The 27801-nt window shown below is 39.0% G+C and overlaps 1 protein-coding gene across 4 annotated transcripts in view; it reads right to left on the reverse strand.

Annotated features, from left to right (window-relative positions):
- fam50a (family with sequence similarity 50 member A) overlaps window positions 1-27801 on the reverse strand; it is a 48153-nt gene that overhangs the window by 8352 nt on the left and 12000 nt on the right. For 2 of the 4 annotated variants that reach the window (XR_008304097.1, XM_053240473.1), the window contains exons 5-9: window positions 21742-21798; window positions 10779-10855; window positions 10046-10112; window positions 2839-2900; window positions 793-869 (exon numbers count right to left, since the gene is read on the reverse strand). Coding sequence is in view for 3 of the 4 variants with exons in the window: in XM_053240473.1 (XP_053096448.1) it covers window positions 793-869; window positions 2839-2900; window positions 10046-10112; window positions 10779-10855; window positions 21742-21798 (340 nt within the window). In the remaining variant the exon portion in view is untranslated. The remainder of the gene's footprint in view (window positions 1-792; window positions 870-2838; window positions 2901-10045; window positions 10113-10778; window positions 10856-21741; window positions 21799-27801) is intronic. The other 2 variants (XM_026920437.3, XM_053240474.1) reach the window with 2 other exon arrangements.

The raw sequence follows: 27801 nt of genomic DNA on the forward strand, positions 1-27801 counted from the left end.
ATGCATAAAAAATCTACACTGATAATGAAAGCTTATTCAGACACTATTAATTTCCAACATTAGTACTATGTTGCAAAGCTGCTGCAGGCAATTACAGCTTTGAAATGTATGTGGTAAGAGGTTATTACTACTATTATTTAATATTGTGTCCAAAACGTTTTTCCCTATCAGTTCTGTTTTTAAAAACATCTTTTTATGCTTATGAATACATACTTTTTTTGTTCATATTTACTGTATAAGTGCAATGTCAAAAGAGACTATGTGTAAATTTGAAGTGGATATATGCGCTGGAATGATAGTATATTAAACAACAAAAACAAAAGTGTCCAAATACTTATTTCCCCTCACTGTATCATATGTAAAGTGTTACTGTTTATTTATTAATTATTTTTCTCAATACTTTCATTGGCCTGTAGTGAAGAAAGAAATTAAATAAACAACAAAAGAGATGGGGAAGAGCAGGTACACCAGAAGTCACGGGAGAAAACAGGAACCTAACACAAATAACTAATGATTAATTCCTACACTAGCAATCTTAGACTAATGTAACCATATAACCTAAAATTGAATGAATGACAGTCCACTTTTGGTTATTCCCCAATACAGCCTCAAAAGCTTAAACTAAAACCTTTTTTTGTTCTGCATTCAGAATCAGAAATAAAAAAAGTAGACATTTTAAAGGCAGAAAAACACTGAAAAACCTGTCCGTCCTGGGCTAATCATGCTTAGAAGTTGATAGAAACTTTTAAATTGTTTAACTTCTTTTTCAGTTAGTGAACACTCAGTTCTTGCCTCAACTCGCTGAAGTCTTTTCTCAGAACCTCCAGGGCTCTTTGGAGAAACTGCTGAATAGTATTGCCCTTCTTCATCTAGAGTGAGAGGTATGAAGACACACAAACACAGAAGTATGTTCCATTAAAAAAAACATCAGCATAAGACAGTATTGTTAACTTACTAATTTACCAATGCGTGTAAATTTTTTTTTTATTGTACTTTAATATGTTTTACTTACTTAAAAATTTTATACGCAATTACCACATACCATCCCCTCCAGAAGAACTGGAATAGCAAGGCCAATTCTTTTGTTTGTTTGTTTTTTTTCTATACACTGAAGACAATTTGTTTTAACATCAATAGATGAATAGGCATTTGTTGTTAAAAAAGATAAACCAACATGAAGAACAGAGAGCTGTCTATAGGAAAAAAGAAAGCCATTTTGAAACTGAGAAAAGATGGAAAATCAGTTAGAGCCATTGCACTAGCCATTTGAGCCATTGGACATAGCCAAAACAACTTGGGCCAAAACAAATTTGGAATGGCTAGAAAAAGAAAGAAACCACTGGTATACTAACAGCCAGACATTGAACAGGTAGGCCAAGAAAAACAACAGCAGTTGATGACAAACATTGTGAGAGCTGTGAAGAAAAAAACCAGAAAACAACAGCGACACCACCAACAACCTCCACTGGGCAGGGGTGAAGGTATCACAATCCACTATTCGAAAAAGACTTTGAGGGCAGAAATGTAGCCCAAGATGCAAACCACTCATCAGCAGTAAGAGCTGGAAGGCCACACACACACAAAAAACCACTTCGCTGGGTCACTCTTGTGCTTTCATATGGCTCTGTGCTTAATTTGTGCTTAATTGCATTGGAATCTGCAATTAAATACAGATTTGCCACATATCTTCTGTAACCAAGATTAACCCCTCCCAAAATAATGGAAAGGCCAAAGTGTGGAGAAAGAAAGGATCTGTTCATCATCCAAAACATACAAGTTTATCGGTCAAGCATGGTGGAGGAAGTGTCATGGCTTGGGCTTGCATGGCTACTTCTGGAATGGGCTCACTAAACTTTATTAAAGCTTTATTAAAGGAAATAAAAGCTCAAATTCTGATCTTTCATCTGATCTGTCATCTTTTGATCTCAACCCCAAATGTCTTCAGTGTATAGTAAAAACAAAAGAAAAAGCCTTCCATTCCAAACTTTAATTGTTTGCAGATGGAAGCAGGTTCTCTTGTAATATCCTCCTATATTTTGCTCTATTCATTCTCTCTTCAATTTTGACAAGATTCCCAGGTTCTGAGGATAAAAAGCATCCCCAGAGCATGTTGCTGCCACCACCATTTCACTGTAGAGTTGGTGATAATTGAGGTATGGCCTGCATTAGGTTTGCTCCACACACAGTGCTTTGAAACTTGTCTTAAACAAATATCTTGATCTTGGTCTCATCACACACACACACAAAAAACCACTTCGCTGGGTCACTCTTGTGCTTTCATATGGCTCTGTGCTTAATTTGTGCTTAATTGCATTGGAATCTGCAATTAAATACAGATTTGCCACATATCTTCTGTAACCAAGATTAACCCCTCCCAAAATAATGGAAAGGCCAAAGTGTGGAGAAAGAAAGGATCTGTTCATCATCCAAAACATACAAGTTTATCGGTCAAGCATGGTGGAGGAAGTGTCATGGCTTGGGCTTGCATGGCTACTTCTGGAATGGGCTCACTAAACTTTATTAAAGCTTTATTAAAGGAAATAAAAGCTCAAATTCTGATCTTTCATCTGATCTGTCATCTTTTGATCTCAACCCCAAATGTCTTCAGTGTATAGTAAAAACAAAAGAAAAAGCCTTCCATTCCAATACTTTCGGAAGAGACTGTATGTATCACAAAATATCCAGAATGTTTCACATATATAGAAGAAAACCTTGGGAAAAGGAAATTCCTAAACTAGTTGTTCTAATATTGGTGCAGTAAAGAAAAAAAAAAGGTTTAATGGGAAAAATGATTTAGAGAATAATATTTTGCTGTTATTATGCTGTCATTGTGGGTACCTTGACTGTTTTCCGGTGTCCAGATCCATCCCAGTAACTGAAAGTGATTTCGATTTCTTCACCTGAATAGGGAAAAAAAAAAGTCAACTTTAAATACATTTTGATACATTTATTTCAGTCTGTTAGCATCCCCTTTTTATTTTACTTATTCAGCAGAGTCAAGTTCTGGCTCTTTTTTGGGCCTCAGAGTTAAGGGTCCAATGTAGATTATTATTCAGGTGTATGCTCAGCACCTATTTGAGTCAAAAATACCAGTTACTGATGAAGTCAGGAGAAGAAGGGATCCTGTTCCTTCTAGAGTGAACTAGTGCTTCTTCTCTCTTACCATTTACTTGCTGTTGGATCTCTTCAAGAGAACCAAGGGATCCACTCACTGAAACTGTCTTAAGGTTATCAGAGCTTGTGCTCACCCTGGCTCAAGCATAACATATTTAGACATATCTTTAAAGTCAACAGATTCTGCTTTGAAAACCACCATCCATTACAAACCGACAAACTCTCATTCCTACTTGGACTCTTCACATCTCAAGCACTGCAAAATTTCCATTCCTTACTCACAGCTAATAAGACTTAAACGCATCTGCAGTGAGAATGAAGACTTTCGCCAGAAAAGTAGGGAACTGTGCACTTATTTTTTACAACTGATTATTCTCTAAGAACATCCTAGATCTTGCCATGGCCCATGTTAGCACTATTGAGAGAACAGATGCTCTGACCTCTACACATTCCACTACTAGGACAGAGAGAATTCCTTTGGTGCTCAGTAATCCCATTAATAAAACAGTGATGGACGTTATACTTTAAAACTTCAAAATCCTACAGGACGATCCTGAGACAACTTCCCTTTTTAAGGAACCTCCACTCATTTGCTTCAGACGGAAAAAAACATCAAAGTCCTGCTTTTTAACACAGCCACTAAAATTACAGGCCATAAAGAATATAGTTTATTACCCATCACTCCTTGTGCATCACCACAGGAGTTGTTTATCATCTTTCCTGTAAGTGTTTGGGAGTGATTTTTGCCTATTCATCCTGACAGATTTGCTCCGGGTTGTTCAGGTTGGTTGGGTGTTGTTTGTTTGCAATTTTCAAAGAGTGCTACAGATTCTCAATGGGATTCAGATCTAGACTTTTTTTTGTGGCCACTGTAGAAAATTTAACTTTTTGTTTTTAATACTCCTGCATTACTTTGGCCTTGTGTATGGGAATACTGCTCAGCTGAAAGGTGAAGTTTTCCCAAACTTTAATTGTTTGCAGATGGAAGCAGGTTCTCTTGTAATATCCTCCTATATTTTGCTCTATTCATTCTCTCTTCAATTTTGACAAGATTCCCAGGTTCTGAGGATAAAAAGCATCCCCATTATTTTGATCTTGGTCTCATCACACACACACACAAAAAACCACTTCGCTGGGTCACTCTTGTGCTTTCATATGGCTCTGCTTAAACAGTGATTTCTTTCTAGCCACCCTCCCATACAGTCCTCTATTATGCAGAGCTCTTAAACGTTTGGATTTGGATTTAAATATGCTTAAATTGAAGGTGGTTCATCTCTGACTCTCTTGGAACACATCAAGTTTTCTCTTATCTCACCCCCTCCCTTCTCTCCTCTATACATAATCTGAGCTCTCAATTGTGAGAGCGTGGTGGTGAAGACTTTCTGAAGTTATACTTTTTTTTTTTTTGTTAAAAAAAAAAAAAAAAAAAAAAAAACTGATCCGAAGATATTCCATCATTTTAGTCTACTTAAGTTTTGGATAATACCAAGTCCTTCATCTGTGACTTCAATCACTTGGAACTTGAGGTCCATTGTTCACAACAGGCAAGTGATGTAGTAGCCAATCAACACTGTAATGTCTACGCATCTAAAATGTTAGCCATTAGTGAAAAAACGTCCCAGTTCCCAAGTCCAAGCATGCCTCCAGCTTGTTAAGTAGACAATGACTTTAATACTCAAATTATCTGGCACTGAAAATGTTCAGTGTGTCTGAATCTAGAAACTTAACAGCCTGACTACTTTCAGCCGCCCTGTCAGCTTCAACATGAGTTTTGGAGTTTTATTATACACACTGAATTGTAACCAGTGTCCTGGTCCACAATAAGCTAAGGAAAGTTACTGTAAAACATTGTATTTTCCCATGTGAATCTGCAAACTCTGTCACTGATTTTATGCTTCACATCTTCGAAGCTGATGCTTTGCGCAAAGGTATATGAAATGCTCAAGGAATCGTTCAAACTGCAATTGTGATTTTCCAAAACTGGTTTGAGTGCAACTTAAAGAAGCTCAAGAGTAGTGTTTCCAACGTGCAATTTTGTTTACTCTAACTACACAATGGAGGTTATGTGGATGTGTTAATGACAAGACATATAAAGGCAAAAGAAGACTACTTTTCTGACATATTTTTGTGTTCCGCTGTTAAAATGTGAAGGTTCTATGTCTAGTTTTGACTCTGTAAGGAAAAACAATTTCAAACTTTTGTTCGCTGCCTTTATTTAGTCTGAGAACTGCTACTACATTAATGTGGGGTGTTTCCGGTATTCAGTGGCTGGCACCTACCAAAAGTGGTCCAAGGAAGGACAACCAGTGAACTGGCAACAGAGTCATGGGCACCCAAGGCTCACTGATGCGTGTGGGGAGTGAAGGCTAGCAGAACACACAGTGCATTGCAGCTTGCTGCGTACGAGGCTGCGTAGCTGCAGACCGGTCGGAGTGCACATGCTGACCCCTGTCCACCGCCAAAGTGCCTACAATGAGCACGTGAGCATCAGAACTGGACCATGGAGCAACGGAAGAAGGTGGCCTGGTCTGATGAATCATGTTTTCTTTTACATCATGTGGACGGCCGGGTGCAAAGTATTTTTTTATCAACTACTTTCCTCATATCATCTCAGGGAGTTTTTCCTTGCCATGGATAAATTCAGATATTTACAATATATTTTTTTGTGAATCCATTTATTTCTGTAAAGCTGCTTTGTGACAATGTCCATTGTTAAAAGCGCTATACAAATAAAATTGAATTGAATTGAATTGAACTTTGCACTATTGTTTTGATCTGTTGTATTTTTCACTTTCCTTTCTGCCTTATTTTAATTTTTTCGAAGTATGCTTTTGCAATCTTCCAGTAAGGTACGTTAAATAACATGGCAAACACTCAGCTTGTTCACTGTCTCGAGAGTAGGATGCTTAAGTCATTCTTCCTCCATCATTAGTAATAGCTTTATTTGTGCTAAATGTATATTAGTTAGCTCTCTGATGGAGAAGACTGCAGCATTAGATGTGCGCATCCAGACTCTAGAGAGGGTAAGTGAGAGTGAGAGTTGCCTTAGGGGAAAGTCTGGATGCCTTAGGCGGAGTTAGCAATCCCCCAGTTCCGGCATTAAAGCCCCCACAGCAGGGTGAAAGGGTGACGACTCAGCGGCATAAACGCAAAACCAAAGCTAATGCTAAGGCTTGCCCACGGGAGCACCACTCCTCTCCGCTTCACGTGTTTAACAGGTTTGCTCTCCTCAGTGAAGCACCCGCTGAGAAACCAGATCAATGGTGCTGGCAGACTGAGTAGCTGCACCGAGTCGTCACTCGGGTTCCAACATATTGAGACTGTGTCTGTTCCACCAGCTAAAAAAAATGTACAAATAATCAGAAAGTTTGTTTTAGTAAAGAGCTCTGGTCATAGGAGACTCTATTTTAAGGCACGTGAAATTATCTAGGCCTTTAGGGGCACCAGCCGCTTTACTTAGGTGTATACCGCTAGCCAGGGTGCCAGACACAGCAGATAATCTTAGGGTCTTAGGCAAGCACGGGTTCTCAAAGATAGTTATTCTTGTATAAGCTAATGATATACACCTTCGTCAGTCAGAGGTTACTAAGAGTAACATTGTAGAGGTGTGTAAATAAGCGAAGGCGATGTCCAATGCTGTAGTACGCCCTGGCCCCATCCCAATGCGGCGTGCTGATGTAGCTTACAGCAGGTTATGGTCGTTGAACTGCTGGATGTGCAGGTGGTGCTCCAAAAACAAACATGGGCTTTAGAGATTATTAGAGTAGTTTTGAGGGCAAGGCTGGCCTGCTAGGGCGGGACGGTATCCATCCCACATAGTCTCAGAACAGGCCTAGTTAATCTGTGTCAATCCAGGGAGTAGACCGGGTAGCTACACTGAGTCGTCACTCGGGTTCCAACATACTGAGACTGTGTCTGTTCCGCCAGCTAAAAAAATGTACAAATAATCAGAAAGTTTGTTTTAATAACCTAATTAACATAAAATTAAATCATATCGAATGCACAGCCAGCACCATTAATCTGAAGCTGTTAAATATTGGCTCTCTTATTTCTAAAGTGCTTATTGTTAATGAAACTATTACTGATCAGGAGTTTAATGTACTGTGTTTAACAGAAACACGGATTAAACCAAATGAGTATGTAGCATTAAATGAAGCTAGTCCACCCGGATACAGTCATATACGTCAGCACCGGCTAACTGGCAGAGGAGGAGGTGTCGCAGTTATTTATAATGATAATCTATGTGTCGCACATAAACCTAGTCATAAATTCAATGAGTGTGAAGTTCTTTATACGAACATAAGTAGCCACAAAAAACAAGACGATTCCACTAATTATTATTTACAGACCCCAGGGCCATATTCTGAATTCCTTTGTGAATTTGCAGATTTCATCTCTAACTTAGTTGATTCTTCAGACAAAGCATTAATTGTTGGAGACTTTAATATTCATTTTGATGACCCAGAAGACCCTTTGAGAACAGCGGTTGTGTCCATTGTAGATTCAGTAGGGGTTAATCAGAACGTAACCGGACCCAGTCATAGTGGTGGTCACATTGTTGATTTAATACTAACATTCGGATTAAATATAGAAAATATAGTCACATTTCCGCATTACCTCACTTAAAATGCGTCTTAATCATAATATATGTACCTTGCTATGCCACCGCGTCAAACGTATGTTCACGTCAGCAACTGCACAGAGTTCTATCAGTAATCTCTCAGAGTTACCAACCCTGATTGGATCACCGTCTGATCCCGAAGAACTTGACGAGGCAACTGAATGCTTAGAATCAACGTTCCACTACACGGTAGATAAGGTAGCTCCTCTTAAAAGAAAAATAATTAGAGAGAAAAAGATGCACCATGGTATAACGATCACAAATGCACCGTATAACAGACCACTCAAAAATTCAAACGTAAATGACATCAAACTAAATTGGTAGTATTTCAAACAGCATGGAAATTCACATATTTATAATTGATTTTGATTTAATTTAATTTGAATGTATTTATTTCTGTAAAGCTGCTTTGTGACAGTTGTTAATGTTCATTGTTAAAAGCGCTATACAAATAAAAATGAATTGATTTTTAAAGGCACTAGGATGCACTATGGGAAGAAGGCAAGCCATCGGAGACAGTGTGACGCTCTGGGCAATGTTCTGCTGGGAAACCTTGGGTCCTGGCATTCATGTGGATGTTACTTTGACACATACAACCTACCTAAACATTGTTGTAGACCAAGTACACCCCTTCATGGCAACAGTATTCCCTAATGGCGGTGATTTCTTTCAATATTGGATAATATGGCCTGCCACACTGCAAAAATTGTTCAAGAATGGTTTGACGAACATAACGAAGAGTTCAAGGTGTTGACTTGGCCTCCAAATTCCCTAGATCTCAATCCGATTGAGCATCTGTGGGATGTGCTGGACAAACAAGTCCAATCCATAGAGACCCCACCTTGCAACTTACAGGACTTAAAGGATCTGATTGTAACATCTGGGTACCTGATACCACAGCACACCTTCAGAGGTCAGTGGAGTCCATGACTCAGTCAGAGCTGTTTTGGCGGCACAAGGGGACCTACACAATATTAGGCAGGTAGTTTTAATGTTATGGCTGATAGGTGTATATGTATATCAGGGGCGCTTCCTCCGAGGAGGCAAGGGAGGCAAGGGAGGCAGTGTCTCCTCAAAAAATTGGATGAGAAAATAATCGATATTGCAAAAATAAAACGACACAAATATTACTAAAAATGACATTAAAAGTATAAAAGTCACTCGTTTTTATAAAGTAACACTGTCAGGTAAAGTTACAGCGGAGGCTTGCCTCCCCTCAGCCCATTGACTTACAACAGAGACCCCATAACATGCCGTGTGGGTTTAGTGGGGGGTAATTGACAATGAATGGGGGAAAGTCACGTGAGAGGAGGCAATGCTCAGATATGATCGGTTATGATTGGATGTGATAGGTTTGTTCGATAAATCCCGCCTCGTTTTTGTGCGAGCTCTCGGCCTGAATGGACAAAATGATGGTGTTATTGACTAATTATAAAGTAAGTAAACAACTCACATCACTGCTTTGTGTCACGTCAAAAATGAAAATTTTAAATGGCCTGAAAACGTGATGACTTAGTTTTTAGTGAGCATTCAGCTTGATCAAATGAAAGATATATCTTCGTGTCTGTGTTTGTGTTTACAGAGCTTTTATGAGGATGACCCGAAAATAAGTTGACTATTAAAAAGAACAGCTGAACTTCAGTTCACAAATAAAAAAATATTAGTAACACTTTACAATAAGGTGTCATTTGTTAACATTAGTTAATGTGTTAACTAACATGAACAAACAATGAGTTAGTTAATAAAGACACAGTTGTTCATTGTTAGTGCATGTTAGTTCACAGTGCATTAACTAATGTTAACAAACACGTTTGATTTTAATAATGCATTAACTGGGGGGTAGTGAGCTCTGAAACATACTAGCATGACCTGTTGCATAATTTAGCTGCAGATTCTCCTTTGGTTAACATCATCCTATGCATTAATCCACAGGTTTGTTGTGCTGCCAATGTATTTTATTGCAATGCTGCAGTTTTTGCATACAACAGTGCTTTTGTTGAGATTTCCTGCTGAGCTTTAATGAATCCAAAGTATCACCAAAGTTTTGATTTAAGATTCTCACTCTCTCTTTAGCTCACACACATGTAATAATGGGCGTTATGGTATTCGACAGCTTAGCTTCAACACACTTAACCATCTTGGTTTATCAAAACACAGAGTACAGATTCCTGTGAAACAAAAAAGTAAATAATTAATAATACCAAATATTTAAGATTCCCATAGAAGAGTACAAATAAGTACAATAGATTACAACAGCTTCATTCCTATTCAGATACATACAATAATTGTTGTTATTTTCAGATAATTTACCCTTGATTTTCTCTTGCTTACACTCCCATTCCTGTCTAAGCTCTTCCCGCAGGCGATTTTCCTCCTCCTGGACACATGAAAACGCACAATGGCACACATGTAAATACACATGTAAACACAACCCAACTCGCTTAAACACAAAACAATATAGCCACATGTGGCAATCTGCAGGGCCCAAGCACCCTTGTCAAGTGACACAAACTATAACAGCACCATAAATTAACATACTTATCAGGTTTTGTGATTGTATCTCAATGCTGATGATAGCAATACGTAGCAAATACTATAAAATCAAAAACTATAAGTAAGTTCTATAAAAAGAAATAAAGTAATAAAAATGGGGAGATGATGTTGGACTGTCAAATCTCAGCGAGTTGCGGTACAGGAAAAGGTCTGTGGTGGCTTGCCACGTCAATCAAATTGCCTCAAAGTCCTGGCAAGGTTTATTTACATACCAGAATGCTAGTGAATGCTAAAATTCTGGTTTGCAGGACAGCTGACAAGGCTGCCACGTCACTGTGGTAGCTCGAACTGAACACAGCCCAACAAACATCATACAGGTTGTGCTTTGAAAAACACATTCTAACTTTCCTCTAAATAAATATATTTTGTCAAATGTTTTTTGTACAGTTCACTGGTACAAGTCCTGGTATGTTCATTGTTGTAGGTCTCTTCTCATTCATACAGTCTAACCTTCAGGTAGGGAAGTGTATCAAAAGTCAAAAACTTTTACCTCTCTTTCCCTGTCTGGAAGAAAGCTGGTGTCGACATCAGGGTTCTTCCCCAGCTTCTTTTTCTTAACTGGGGTGTCTAGCAAACAGCAACAAGTCAAATTAATAACGAAAGCTGAAATCTAATATTCACAGCAACAGACCTGAACATGCTGTCTATACAAAATTTCAACTACTAGAAATAAGTTCAAGGAAATTTTCAGGGTTATTGCTATGTGTGATGTGGTGATGGAAACTGGGAAATACACTAGAACACCCAATGAAGTCATATTTACAGGTAGGAAATTTGGGAGTCTGCATGATGGGTTTATGAGATGTTGTGCAAACTTTCACCCGAGTGAATTTTGTATTAGATATAATACCCTATAATTGGGAGGGATCATATATTTCATTTAAAATTAGACAATGAGCAAACATTTCTAACTTTTTAATCAATCAGCTCCAGCCCAGCCAACCTTTGAGTGCTAGGGCCTTGGGGCATTGGACCTACATTTTCAGAGTAAAAGTTATTTGAATATTATACCACCCCGTACAGCACTATGTGTCAAAATTAATAGGCATTCTCAAACCCATGCACTGTATGTGTATCACATTTGATGTCAACAGGCAAAAGGGCAAGAATTTATAAGAAGAAATAAATAATTAAATAAACAAACACCCCTTCTCAATACATACAAAGATGCATTAAGATAATTGGAATGTAATTGGAATACAATTAGGGAATTGGAATGTCAGGGGCTTGTACCACCTTCTGACTCCTTCATAAATTCCAAAAATATACCCCATATTTTACAGAAGACTCCTCGTTTACGTTTTATCGTAAACGACCATAAATTCATTCCATTACTAACTCTTTCAGCCAAGAGTTCAAAGATGGTCCACATATGTTCTTCCAGTATATGCTAAACAGGCATCTAGTATACAATATGCATAATTAGGGGTCCAAGCACAAAGTGCCTCTACCCCTATTGTAATTGTTAGGATTTTTAGTAGTCCAAGCACCAAAGGATTAGGTTAGGATTTTTCTTTTTCTGCTCATTATTATTTTTCTACTTTAAAATCAATTGTGCAGACCAAACCATAAATCCTAAAACTTAGTCAACAGGTAGAACTCCCTCCCGCTACTCAGGCAAGGTTAATGGGCCCAACTGGCTTAATGACCTGCAGCACAGAGTTTTACGTTTTGGTCCATATCTCATGAACCGTGAGCCCTACAAACAAATTAATTTATTTTTCCCTTGGTTTTCCCTTGGGCATATTCCCATAATATGCAAAATATACTTTTGTGAACTAGTCCTAGGGTTTTTGGCCATTCTTCACTAATTTGGTGTCAAAATACTCATGGCTCCAAACTAGACTATGGAGCAATGGAAGAAGGTGACCTGGTCACCTCCTGGTCACATATTTTCTTTTACATCATGTGGATGGCTGGGTGCATGTATGTCGCTTACCTGGGGAAGAGATGGCACCAGGATGCACTATGGGAAGAAGACAAGCTGGCAGAGGCAGTGTGATGTTCTGGGCAATGTTTTGCTGGGAAACTTTGGGTTATGACAATCATGTGGATGTTACTTTGACATGTACCACCTAACTAAACATTGTTGCAGACCAAGTACACATGGCAACAGTATTCCATAATGGCAGTGGCCTATTTCAGCAGGATAATGTGCCCTGCCACACTGCAAAAATTGTTCAGGAGTGGTTTGGGGTTTGGCGCTAGTGAGCCAACAATGGAGTATGATGTGTTGAGCCAAGCTCCTGTCTAACCTTTCAAAAATTGTTATTTTACTGTACATTTTCTACATTTTGATGTGAATATCATTTTCGAACTCATCTGAGATACCCCAGAGCAAGTTTGAACTGTGTACGCTACGGCAATGACGTCCAAGCTGCGTAAATACAAATACACCGGGTCCTCGAACGCTAGGCCCGACGCCCCCTCAACACAAGTTTTCACAGAACACTGTGACCAACCGCCCTCTCCACGGTCAGAGCTAGAAATCGACGTCGTGGACCTGAAGGCGGACATTCTGTCATCTCTGAGAGCATTTCATATAATGGAGACAACAAGGAATTCCTGGATCCAGAGAAGGCAAAAACTTATGTAAAGAACACTATCTTCGCAGCAGAGGCTGGAAAGTGATGTTGCATCCACACTTCTCCTGAACTGCTCTCTTCCCTTGAGCAGAGGCCACCATGTGGAACTTTTGACAGATAACTATGTTGAAGTGACTGCCCTTACTGGTTGTCTTTATTCATATAGTGTTTTAAGGGGTGGCATTAGGCAATTGCCTCCCTTTTCATCACTGGGTAAGTGCACACCTCTGTCAGTAATACTGGCTCCCATGGTTGTGTTTACATATCTGTATATGCCCTTTCATATTGAAACAATTGTTAATCCCATAATATTATCAATCAAGAGGTATTATGATTTCTTTACAAGTTGCGTGTAAGGCACTCTTACCCTAATTTATGTTGCTGTTTAACTATATTTATTTCATCTCCTCCATGAGGATGGATTTTATGACTCTGACTTATCAAAAGCAGCTGCCATAGATATATTTATTTTTAATTTTTTTTTATTTCTCTTTATGTATATATATGTTCATTTAGGTGACAGGGTTCAGGGACCCACCAGACCTGTAATATTTGTTTGTTTTGTTAACTGCCTTACATGTTTAATTTTTTACTGTTTTGAAATTTTGGGGCTTATTCACTGCATATTCTCCACTGCATTTTCTAATGGTTGATTCAAATAATCCAGGAAAGACTACAGGGTGTCTGGTCAACTTTGTAAGTTGGAATGTTGTCTTTAAATCATCTTGTGAAACGTAGAAAGGTACTTGCACATCTTAAAACTGATATCACGTTCCTCAAGGAGACATCTTCGCAGCACTGACCAGTTCAGACTCAGAAGTGGATGGATAGGGCAAGCATTTCATTCTAAATTTGGCTCCAAGGTGAGGGGGGTAGCTATCTTAATTAGTAGAAATATACCATTTGTGATGTCCAGCATAGAATCAGATCCTTCGGGAATCTATGTTATTGTAGTTGGTCAATTGTATGGATTCCCAGTTATTTTAGCTAATATTTACGCCCAAATTGGGATGATAGTGCTTTTTTCATCAATACTTTCTCCCAAATCCCTAATATGGATACACATCATCTCATCCTAGGTGGGGACACAAACTGTGTACTCTCTTCAAACTTTGACCGCAGCTCTTCCAAAATAATGCCTGAGTCAAAAGCAGCTCAAGCAATTCAACTTTTCCTCCAGGAATATGGCATTGCTGATGTTTGGCATTTCCGCACTCCTACATCTACACCTTTTACTCCTCTAAGACATTCTCACGAATAGATTATTTCTTTATTGATAAAAAACTTTTCCCAAAAGGTGGTTACTTGCGAATATCAGTACATAGTTATCTCCAACCATGGCCCCTTGACCATGGAGATGTACATACCTGGGGCTGAACCGGGTCATCGCCCATGGAGGCATAACCCATTGCTTCTCTCAGAAGAGGCCTTCGTAAATTTTATTAAATTTGAAATAAAATTCTCTCTTACCCACAATCAGACCCCGGAAGTGTCATCCTCAACCATATGGGAGTCACTGAAGGCATACTTAAGGGGGCAGGTTTCATATAGTGCTATGCAGAGAAAAGTTAACACTGAACAACTTAGGAAATTGACAGATGATATTTTAAAATTAGACATGAGATATAGTGATTCACCCTTGGACGACATCCTTAAACAATGCCTGATACTTGAAACTGAATTTGATCTTCTTTCAACACGTCAAGCAGAATATCTTATCCTAAAGTCCAGGCATGGCTACTACAAGTATGGGGAGAAGGCTGGGAAATTATTAGCACATCAGCTACATCAATCAATAAATACCTGAAATTATTGATGAACAAGGTCTAAAACATATTGAGCATTTGAAAAATTTCAAAAATTTGTGCTTTCATTAATACTACTAAAATTTATGATGAAATTTGTGCTTTCATCAATACTACTCTTCCCTATATACCTCAGAACCACCAGAAGACCAATCTGCTTTAGATATGTTTTTCATAACCTTGGTATCCCTAGAGAGGATCCTGAATGTGCTGCTCAGCTAGAGAATGATATCTCTTTTGAAGAGGTTAAAGAGGCCATTAGGAGTATGCCAAGTGGAAAATCTCCAGGACCTTATGGTTATCCATCCGAGTCCTTTAAAACATTTTCAGAATTATTTGCCCCTCTTCTTCACTCCTTTTTTAAAGAATAATTTTTCTCAAATTCTATTCCTCCTACTATGCTTGAAGCCATCACCTATCTAATCTTAAAAAAAGATAAGAATCCTCTTCAGTTTAACTCATACCACCCGATATCTCTTTTGTACACTGATATAAAGATACTCGCGAAGCTCCTGGCCCATCGTCTTGAGGTCTCCCTCCCTTCAATCATATCAGCAGACCAAACAGGTTTCATGAAAAACTGGCACTCAATCTTTAACATCAGGCACCTTTTAAATATTCTTTATGGTCCCAATCCACCAGACATTCCAGAGATTTTACTATCACTTGATGCTGAGAAAGGGTTCAATCATACCCTGGAAAAATTTGGTTTTGGTCCAAAGTTTGTAACCTGGGTCAAAATTCTTTATTCGTCCCAAATGGCTACAGTGCGTACCAATAATAACCTCTCTGTCTATTTTAAATTGCAAAGAGGTACAAGACAAGGTTGTCCGTTGTCACAGCTATTGTTCGCGAACCTTTAGCAATACGACGGGATATTAATATTAAAGGAATTTGTAGAGGTTATCAGGAGTGTATAGTATCACTTTATGCAGACGATTTATTATTGTTCCTGTCAGACCCTTTATCAAGTCTCCCTAGACTACTGGATATGTTAAAGATATTTGGTAAGATATCCGGCTACAAAGTAAATCTTCAAAAAAGTGAACTAATGCCAATCAATATGACTGGCAGAAATATTTAATTTCGTTCAACCCCTTTTATAATCAGCACAAAAAAGTTAGAATATCTGGGAATCTGGATTACACAATCATAAAGACCTTTACAAAGCTAGCTTCATTCCTCTGATAGCTGATCTGAAACAAGATATTAAACATTGGGATTTGCTGCCCCTTTCTTTATGTGTAAGGATTAATGTCATCAAAATGAATGTGCTACCAAAGCTCCTTTATTTGTTTCAAAATCTTCCTATATTTTTGACAAAATTCTTCTGTAACTCCATAGACAAGCTCATATCAGCCTTTATTTGGAACAAAAGAAACCCATGTATACGGAAATGCATACTGCAGAAGCCTCGATCCCAGGGTGGTTTGGTGTTCTCAAATATTTTGTTTTATTATTGGGCGGCCAACATTAGAGTGCTAACGTATTGGATGAGTGACATAAATAATTCCGGCGCTCCCAAATGGCTATTCTTGGAGAGTATATCCTGTGGGTCCACCTCCTAATCAGCTTTATTATGCTCCGAACTCCCATTAGCTAAGCCCATTTCTCATTACACTGTTAACCCCATTGTGATGCACTCTGTAAGAATTTGGAATCAGTTTAGAAGGTCCTTCGCTCTCCGTGGCCTCTCCCTTTTTGCTCCAATAGTTAAAAACCACATGTTCATCCCCTCAGTGTCGGATGGAGCCTTTGGTATTTGGTTTAAGAGTGGGATCACCTCATTACAGGACCTTTATATAGAAAATAATTTTGCATCGTTTGAGCAACTAGTAAATAAATTTCATATCCCTAGGTCCCACTTTTTTTTAGATATTTACAGCTGCAGAATTTTATAGCTTCACACTCTGATTGCTTCCCACAATATCCCTATATCTCTCTGCTAGATTCTATTTTCAAGTTGGGGAAAGATCTAAAGCAGATTATTGGTAAGATATATAGCCTTCTAAACGTATATAATTTGGCAACTCTGAATCATTTGAAAATTAAATGGGAAGAGGAGTTAAATGAACAAATCTCAGATACAATTTGGCAAAAAATGGTAGGATTCATTCATCATCCATTTGTCAACGATATGTTGTTGTGCAATTCAAAATAGTACATCGGCTTCATTGGTCAAAGGTTAGGCTGTCTAGAATTAGAGCAGAGCTAGATCCCACATGTGACAGATGTAAACAAGTTCCTGCAAATTTAATGCGTATGTTTTGGACATGTCCACGACTTCTACATTTCTGGCAGCCTATCTTTAATACTTTTTCTAAAATACTAAAGGAGTCAATCAATTCATCCCCTCTTATTGCCCTATTCAGTGTTATACCACAGGATATGCATCTAAGCAGTAAAAAGTGCAATATGCTGGCCTTTTGCACTTTGTTGGCCAGGCGACTCATCCTTTTTAGATGGAAAGACCCTCTTCCCCCTGTGTATTCTCACTGGATTGAAGAGGTTATGCAATATCTTAAACTAGAGAAGATAAGATATTCTCTTCAGGGGTCTGTTTTGAAATTTTATGATATTTGGCAGCCTTTCTTGACATTTGTAAAAAAAAAATTTAAGCAAATAATGTAATCCCATAATATGTTGTAAATCCCTGTATGTTTACTTATTTATTACTAATTTATTTAATTTACTTTAAATATTTTCCTGAAAAAAGATAAAGTGAATGGTTTAACTTAGGAGGGTTGATCTGGTGGGTGGGTGGGTGGGTTGATATGCAGGGTTGATGTTGGTTGTTCGTATTTTGTTTGTTCTTTATACACTCTGAAAACATTCAATAAACAGACCTTGATCAAAAAGGAGTGGTTTAAGGAACATGAGAGTTCAAGGTTGACTTGGCCTCCAAATCTGTGGGATGTGCTGGACAAACAAATCTGATCCATGGAGGCCCCACCTCAGGATCAGCTGCCAACATCTTGGTGCCAGATACCACAGCACACTTTCATTTACATTTACATTTAGATGAGGTTACTGGTAGTGCGGCCTCTGGCTTGTGCATGAAAGCTTCTGGGACTGTGAGAGGCAACAACAGAGATTGGTTTGAGGCACATGTCTGCAGCTTAGTCAGGAGTGGGGTTAGTGAAAATAAAAATTGGGAGGGAACGTGTATCACTTAACTAAACAAAAATATATACCATTAAAGTTGACACTTCCTAAATTAGTGTGTCTAACTGTTGCAAATTATGTTTCTCTAGCGGCCTGTAGCGGAATACCTTCAATATATCTTAGTAAGCCCTGCCCACAATTCACACCTTAAGGAAGACTGAAACTACTCTTGTTTAGTCACCTGAGAGAACTAATTAGCATAGACTAACAGACACTTCCAAACACCACAACAGAATCAACAATATACAATTCAACAATACAACAATTCAATAATACAACAATTCTAGTGGCAAGAATCTAGATCCAACTGAGCCAAGTAGATAGTACACAAAGTCAGAAACCTACCTTACCAGTAGAGAATAAATTCAAGATAGAACTTAAAGCACACTTTAGCACACCTTCAGAGGTCTTGTGGAGTCCATGCCTCGATGGGTCAGGCTGTTTTGGTGGCACAAGGGGGACATACACAATATTAGGTAGGTGGTTTTAATGTTATGGCTGATTGGTGTATGATGATGATAAAAAGTGAGTGGTAATTCGTCTAAAAAAATTCTTTCATGATTTGGAGCCAATTTGGCCCTCTGCATAGCCACACTACAGCACATCAGATCTTTCAATTTTTCATATCTATCACACATGTTCTAGTTCTTTTTTTTTTTTTTAGCAACTAGCAATTAGCATCTAAAAGAACTCAAACTTTCTGATTTATGAGATGTTAAAAATGAAAACATCATTTCACGCCTATATTTCTAATGTATATTGCCCATGTATGACAAAGTCTACCATAAATAGACGTCTCCAAAACGATCAGAGACTGACAAACTCCTACAGAAAATGTTTAAATGTTTACTTCAAGTTATTGTTGCTAAAGGTGGTTCTACATGTTAGTGAATTAAATGGTTTACTTATTTTTTTCCTCCTTGGTAATTATTTAGGCCTGGATAAATGAAAACATAGAATTTACAGAGGGCGTACTTTCTTTTTCCCCATAACAGTGCGTGTGTGTAATACACACACACATACACACACAGTCAGGTCCGGAATTATTTGGACAATGACGGAGTTTTTGTAATTTTGCCTTTATATACCACCACAATGGATTTGAAATAAAACAATCAAGATTTGATCAAAGTGTACACTTTCAGCTTTATTTTAAGAGGTTCTACAAAAATATGGCATTTACCATTTAGGAATTATAGCCATTTTAAACAAACCATTTTCAGGGGCTCAAAGATGTTTGCACAATTGACTGACAAGAAGTTATTTGACCAGGTGTGGTCCATTCCCTCGTTACTTCAAGACAAATGAAGCCGATAAAAGGTCTGGAGTTGATATCAGGTGTTGAGTTGGCATTTGGCAGCTGTTCGACTGGAGCTACCAATATGAAGTCCAAGGAGATCTCAATGCAAGTGAAGGAGGCCATCATTAGGCTGAAAAAAACAACGTAAATCTATAAGAGGGATAACAAAAAACCTTAGGTGTGGCCAAATCAACAGTTGGGTACATTCTTAAAAAGAAAGAAAGCACTGGTGAGCTCAACAACATCGAAAGGCCTGGAAGACCACGGAAGACAACTAAAGTGGATGATCGCAGAATCCTTTCCTTGGTGAAGAAAAACCCCTTCACAACATCAACAGAAGTCAAGAATACTCTGGAGAAGGTAGGCGTATCATTGTCAAAATCTACAATCAAGAGACGCCTTCATGAATGTAAATACAGAGGGTTTACAACAAGGTGCAAACCATTGGTAACATGTAGTCACCATGGGCATGTATGGCTGCCAATGGAATGGGCTCACTGGTGTTTATTGATGATGTGACTGCTGACAGAAGTAGCAATTCTGAGGTGTATAGGGCTATACTCTCTGCTCACATTCAGCCAAATGCTACAAAACTGATAGGACGCCGCTTCACAGTGCAGGTGGATAATGACTCTAAACATACTGGGAAAGCAACTCAAGACTTTTTGAAGGGAAAGAAATGGAATATTCTTCAATGACCAAGTCAGTCACCTGATCTCAACCCAATTGAGCATGCTTTTCACTCACTGATAGACAAGACTGAAGGCAGAAAGACCCACAAACAAGCAGCAACTGAAGGTGACTGCAGTGAAGGCCTGGCAAAGCATCTCCAGGGTGGAAACTCAGAATTTGAGTTTTGAGAACATGGGCTCCAGACTTCAGGCAGTCATTGACTGCAAAGGATTTTCATCCAAGTATTAAAATTATGGTTATATTTACAATTATGTCACTTTGTCTAAATACCTTTGAGCCCCTGAAAATGGAGGCACTTTGTTGAAAATGGCTGTAATTCCTAAATAGTAAATGCCATATTTTTGTGGAACAGCTTAAAATAAAGTTGAAAGTCTACACTTCGATCACATCTTGATTGTTTTATTTCAAATCCATTGTGGTGGGGTATAAAGGCAAAATCACAAAAACTCTGTCATTGTCCAAATACTTCCGGATCTGACTATGTATATATACACACCGATCAGCCATAACATTATGACCACCTGCCTAATATTGTGTTGGTTCCCCTTTTGCTGCCAAAACAGCCCTGACCCATCGAGGCATGGACTACACTAGATCCCTGTAGGTGTGCTGTGGTATCAGGCATAAAGACGTTAACAGCAGATCCTGTAAGTTGTGAGGTGGGGCCTCCATGGATCAAACTTGGTGGCCAGCGCACCCCACAGATGTTCAATTGGATTGAGATCTGGGGAATTTGGAGGCCAAGTCAACACCTTGAACTCTTTGTCATTCCTACATTCCTACAATTCCCTCGAACAATTCACAATTTTTAGTGTGCCAGGGCGCATTATCCTGCCGAAAGAGGTCACTTACATTAGGGAATACCGTTGCCATGAAGGGGTGTCCTTGCTCTGCAACAATGTTTGGGTAGGTGGTATGTGTCAAAATAGCATCCACATGAATGCCAGGACCCAAAGTTTCCCAGCAGAACACTGTCCAGAGCATCACACTGCCTCCGCCAGCTTGCGTTCTTCCCATAGTGCATACTGGTGCCATCTCTTCCCCAGGTAAACGATGCACACGCACCCGGCCTTCCACATGATGTAAAAGAAAATGTGATTTATCGGATCAGGCCACCTTTTTCCATTGCTCCATGGTCCAGTTCTGATGCTCACCTGTCCATTGTAGGCACTTTTGGCAGTGGCCAGAGGTCAGCATGGGCACTCTGACAGGTCTGTGGCTATGCACTGTGTGTTCTGACACCTTTCTATCATAGCCAGTATTAACTTTTTCAACAATCTATGCTACTGTAGCTCTTCTGTGAGATTGGACCAGATGGACTAGCCTTCGCTCCCCATGCGCATCAATGAGCCCTGGGCACCCACCAGTTCATCGGCTGTCCTTCCTTGGACCACTTTTGGTAGATACAAACCACTGCATACCGGGAACACCCCACGAGACCTGCCGTTTTGGAGATGCTCTGACCCAGTCATCTAGCCATCACAATTTGGCACTTGTCAAAGTCGCTCAGATCCTTACGCTTACCCATTTTTCCTGCTTCCAACATGTCAACTACAAAAAGTATACACACCCCTTTTAAAATGGCAGGTTTTTGTGATGTAAAAAAACATTAAACCAAAATAAATAATGTCAGAACTTGTCCACCCTCAGTGTGAAATTATAACGTATAAAAATTAAGTGAAAAACAATCAGAAATATTTTAGGAAAAAGTAGAAAAAAATTCAAAAGTTACCATAACCTGACGGCATAAGCGTGCACATCCTTTTATAATTGGGGATGTGGCTGTGATCAGAATGAACCAATCACATTCAATCTCATGTTCAAAAGTAATTATCATACAGTTGTCATCAATAAAATTATTCTGATTCTAACCCCAAAAAAGACTAGCTGTTTCTGTAGGTTTACCTTGGCATCTTGGTTTCTTGGTTTCATCTGACTGCTGAAGCCATGGTCCGCAAAGAGCTTTACAAAGCATATACAGGGTCTCACTGTCAAATGGTATCGATCAGGAAATTTGTATAAAACATTTGATATATCATGGAACACCATGAAGGCCATCTTAAACAAGTGTAGAAAATGGGGTGCCACAGTGACATTACGAAGAACAGGACATCCCTCCAAAATTTACAAAAGGACAAGACAAAAAATTAACAGGGAGGCTGCCAATAGATCTATGGCAACATTGAAGAGCTGCATATTTGTTTAGTCAAGCCTTTTGTGAATAGCTTTTTTCTTAGGTAAAGGAGCAGGTCTGGAGGGTTCACAGGCAAAGAGTGTTGTGGTGAACTGGGATGTTTGGATGCTGTAGTCCCCCCACAATCTCACGTATTCACTCAGGTTTGTTGACAGTGAAGTGGCTGACCACTTATGTCCCAGGGTGCCCTCATGTCTGTGTTACTTTCTGGTTCTCCCTTTAAGTTATGCTGTCATAGCTAGTCTTGCCAAAGTCCCTGCTTGCACTCTGCACACAACTTTCATTGTCTTTAACCACTACATGACAATAATCATACCTAATCATCTGTGTTTCTCTCCCTCTCTCTCGACCTACACGTGCTACACCTGAGATATTAGTGATCCTGAAAACACTCACTGCTGCTGAGGACATATGCCCCATATGCCCATATGGCCCATATGGCCCATATGGACAGTCTAAAGATACATGAAATTACTCTGGATGGTACCACTTAGAAACCATGAAGATGGCTTTGGATTGCAATTGATACAAACAGTTCTGCCATGATGGCTTAGGACTACAATTTGCTACGAACAGTTCTGCAGTATCTCCATCAGTGAACAGTTTGATAACTTCAACAAAATAGACTTCATATGAAAACTATAATGAATTTCCTGGTTACACAATTGCACTTTTTGACCATGTAGTTACACAATTATATAAGGGAATTATTTATAGTTGCATTATCTGTTGTCACCCAGATGAGGATGGGTTCCCTTTTGAGTCTGGATCCTCTCAAGGTTTCTTCCTCATGTTGTCTCAGGGAGTTTTTCCTTGCCACCGTCACCTCTGGCTTGCTCATTAGGGATGCAAATTTAAAATTTATATTCTGAATTTATATATTATACAATATTTGTACACTTTCACATTAAAGGTGGTAAAATATCTTACATGATTTATCTTGGTTTCATTCTTTAACTTCACAAAAACCTGCCATTTTAACAGGGGTGTGTAGCCTTTTTATATCCACTGTGTGCGTGAGATATATATATATATATATATATATATATATATATATATATATATATATATATATATATATATATATATATACATATATATATACATATATATATATACATATATACACACACACACACACACACACACAGTGGTGTGAAAAAGTGTTGGCCCCCTTCCTGATTTCCAATCTTTTTGCATGTTTGTCACACTTTAATGTTTCAGATCATCAAACAAATTTAAATATTAGTCAAAGATAACATGAGTAAACACAAAACACAGTTTTTAAATTAAGGTTTTTATTATTAAGGGAAAACAAAATCCAAAACTACATGGCCCTGTGTGAAAAAGTGTTTGCCCCCTTAACCTAATAACTGGTTGGGCCACTACTGCAATCAAGCGTTTGCGATAACTTGCAATGAGTCTGTTACAGCGCTGTGGAGGACTTTTGTGCCACTCATCTTTGCAGAACTGTTGTAATTCAGCCACATTGGAGGGTTTTCAAGCATGAACCGCCTTTTTAAGGTCATGCCACAGCATCTCAATAGGATTCAGGTCAGGACTTTGACTAGGCCACTCCAAAGTCTTCATTTTGTTTTTCTTCAGCCATTCAGAGGTGGACTTGCTGGTGTGTTTTGGATCATTGTCCTGCTGCAGAACCCAAGTTCACTTCAGCTTGAGGTCACGAACAGATGGCCGGACATTCTCCTTCAGGATTTTTTGGTAGACAGCAGAATTTATGGTTCCATTTATCACAGCAAGTCTTCCAGGTCCTGAAGCAGCAAAACAGCCCCAGTCCCTCACACTACCATCACCATATTTTACTGTTGGTATGATGTTCTTTTTCTGAAATGCGGTGTTACTTTTACGCCAGATGTAATGGGACACACACCTTCCAAAAAGTTCAACTTTTGTCTCTTCAGTCCACAGAGTATTTTCCCAAAAGTCTTGGGGATCATCAAGATGTTTTCTGGCAAAACTAAGACGAGCCTTTATGTTCTTTTTGCTCAGCAGCGATTTTCGTCTTGGAACTCTGCCATGCAGACCATTTTTGCCCAGTCTCTTTCTTATGGTGGAGTCATGAACATTGACCTTAACTGAGGCAAGTGAGGCCTGCAGCTCTTTGGATGTTGTTGTGGGGTCTTTTGTGACCTCTTGAATGAGTCGTCGCTGCGCTCTTGGGGTAATTTTGGTCGGCCGGCCACTCCTGGGAATGTTCTCCACTGTTCCATGTTTTTGCCATTTGTGGTTCGCTGGAGTCCCAAAGCTTTAGAAATGGCTTTATAACCTTTTCCAGACTGATAAATCTCAATTACTTTCTTTCTCATTTGTTTCTGAATTTCTTTGGATCTCGGCATGATGTCTAGCTTTTGAGGATCTTTTGGTCTACTTCACTTTGTCAGGCAGGTCCTATTTAAGTGATTTCTTGATTGCAAACAGGTGCGGCAGTAATCAGGCCTGAGTGTGGCTAGAGAAATTGAACTCAGGTGTGATAAACCACAGTTATGTTTTAACAGGGGGGGGCAAACACTTTTTCACACAGGGCCATGTAGTTTTGGATTTTGTTTTCCCTTAATAATAAAAACTTTCATTTAAAAACTGTGTTTTGTGTTTACTCATGTTATTTTTGACTAATATTTAAATTTGTTTGATGATCTGAAACATTAAAGTGTGACAAACATGCAAAAAGATTGGAAATCAGGAAGGGGCCAACACTTTTTCACACCACTGTGTGTGTGTGTGTGTGTGTATATATATATATATATATATATATATATATATATATATATATATATATATATATATACATACATATATACACATATATACACATATATACATATACACACATATATACAGTGCTGCTTGAAAGTTTGTGAACCCTCCAGGTTGATCAGATTTTGTGTAAAAAAAAAAAAAAAAAAAAAAAAGAGAAAAAAACCTAATCAAACGTACATCCAAAACCCAATTTGTGACACAAACAAAAAAGGATATATTGTCATTATTTATTGAACAAAAGGGGTTAATCTCACAAAAACTGGAAATTTGACTTGTGCAGAAGTATGCGAAGCCTTTTATTTAGTAGCTTGTGGCACCTCCTTTTGCAGCCATTACTTCAACCAAACGTCTTCTGTAACCACTGACGAGTCTCTCATATCTGTATTTGGGAATTTTTGCCCACTCCTCCTTGCAGAACTCAGCCAGCTGAGAGAGGTTGGAAGGACATCTGGCATGTACCGCCCGATTCAGGTCTAGCCACAACATTTCAATTGGATTGAGATCCGGACTTTGAGTAGGCCAATCAACAGTGTGAACCTTCTTTCTTTTAAGCCATTCCTTGGTGGATTTGCTTGAATGCTTAGGGTCGTTGTCTTGTTGCATCACCCATTTTCGGCCCAGCTTCAGCTCTCTGACTGATGGCAGGAGATTCTCTTCAAGAATTTGTTGATAGGTCTGAGAATTCAAGGTTCCCTGAATAATATGGAGTCGCCCTGGCCTGGAGGCAGAAAAGCAGCCCCAGATCTTCACATTTCCACCACCATGCTTCACTGTTGGGAGGAGGTTCTTTTCCTGGAATTCAGTGTTGGCTTTTCTCCAAACATGGCGGCTTTGATTATGACCAAATAAATCTATTTTGGACTCAAGTCCAAAGAATGGACTTCCAAAAGGCCTCTGGTTTGTCCAAATGCTCTCTGGCAAAGTTGAAACGGGCAGCTTTGTTCTTTTTTGAGAGGCTTCTTTCTACCTCATTTATTATTTTTCTGGTGCTTCTTGATGATAGTTTTGAAAGGGCGTCCACTTCTAGGCAGAGTTGTGGTCATGTTGAATGCCCTCCATTTGTAGATGATTTGTCTTACAGTGGATGGATGGAGTTGGAATCTCTTGGAGATGGTCTTATAGCCTTCCCCAGACTGATGGGCTGTCCCCACCTTCTTCCTGATGTCCTCGGCTATCTTCTTTCGTCGTGGCATTGTTTGACTCCTTGGCACTACAGTGGTTTGGTTGGTTTCCTCTCTCTTTTAATCAGTGTTGCCCAACCACTTTCCTAAGGATGCCTAATTTGATTTGTCTGCTTAACTGATTAATTAAGCACCCAAATGTGTTTCACCTGAATCTGTTACCCACTTGACTTTACCAATGCAGCTGGGGCTTCACTTACTTTTGCACATACAATAATTCAATCTTTCATGTAGTTTTTTGGCTACTCACAAAATTCCCTCTAAACAAACATATGCAATTGATCAACATACATCTAACATTTAATTTATAAAAAGCAGGTGATGATAAAATAAGAAAATCATGGTAAAACAACAGAAAACTCTGAACAGCTCAAGGGGTTCACAAACTTTCAAGCAGCACTGTGTGTATATACAGTCAGGTCCATAAATATTGGGACAGTGACATAGTTTTGGTAATTTTGCCTCTGTACACCACCACAGTGGATTTGAAATGAGGCAGTCAAGATGTGTCTGAAGCGTAGACTTTCAGCTTTAATTCAAGGGGTTTAACAAAAATATTGCATTAACCGTTTAGGAATTACAGCCATTTTTTACAGAGTTCCTCCATTTTCACAGGCTCAAAAGTAATGGGACAAACTAATATAATCATAAATATTAGGATTATTTTTATTACTTGGAGGTAAATCCTTTGCAGTCAATGACTACCTGAAGTCTGGACATCACCAAATGCTGGACATCACCAAATGCTGAGTTTCCTCCCTTGAGATGATTTGCCAGGTCTTTACTGCAGCCATCTTCAGTTGCTGCTTGTTTGTGGGTCATTCTGCCTTCAGATTTGTCTTCAGTAAGTGAAAAGCAGCTCAGTTGGGTTAAGGGCAGGTGACTGACTAGGCCATTTAAGAACATTTAATTTCCAAGCTCTTGGGCTGCTTTCACAGTATGTTTTGGGTTGTTATCCGTCTGTACTGTAAAGCGCTGTCCTATCAGTTTTGCAGCATTTGACTGAATCTGAGCAGAAAGTATAGCTCTGTACACTTCAGAATTCATCCTGCTACTTCTATCAACAGTCACATTATCAATAAACCCCAGTGACCCAGTTCCATTGGCAGCCAAACATGCCCATGCCATAACACTGCCTCCACATGTTTGACGGATGATGTGGTATGCTTTGGATCATGAGCCCTTCCTTTCCTTCTCCATACTTTTCTCTTCCCATCATTCTGGTACAAGTTAATCTTGCATCAGAACTGGTCAGGCTTTTTTTTAGAGGTTTTTTAGCAAAGTCTAATCTGGCGTTTGTGTTCTTGAGTGTTACCGGCGGTTTGCATCTTGAGGTAAACCGTCTGTATTTACATTCATGAAGGTGGCTCTTGATTGTAGACTTTGACAATGATAGGCCTACCTCCTCCAGAGTGTTCCTGACTTGGCTAGATGTTGTGAAGGGGTTGTTCTTCAATAAGAAAAGAATTCTGCAATCATCCACTTTAGTTGTTTTCTGTGGTCTCCCAGTCCTTTTGGTGTTGCTGAGCTCGCCAGTGCATTCCTTCTTTTTAAGAATGTACCAAATTGTTGATTTGGCCCTCCTAAAGTTTCTGCTATCTCTCTGATAGGTCTGTTTTGGTTTTTCAGCCTAACGATGGCCTCCTTCACTTGCATCAACACCTCTTTGGACGGCATATTGAGAGTTCCCATGAACAGCTACCAAATGCAAATTCAACACTTGGAATCAGCTCCAGACCTTTTATCTCCTTAATTTATCATGATATAAGGAGGAAACAGGCCACAGCTGGCCATGAAACTGCTTATCAGTCA

The sequence above is a fragment of the Pangasianodon hypophthalmus genome, chromosome 16 (assembly GCF_027358585.1).
Source record: "Pangasianodon hypophthalmus isolate fPanHyp1 chromosome 16, fPanHyp1.pri, whole genome shotgun sequence".
NCBI classification, from domain to species: domain Eukaryota; kingdom Metazoa; phylum Chordata; class Actinopteri; order Siluriformes; family Pangasiidae; genus Pangasianodon; species Pangasianodon hypophthalmus.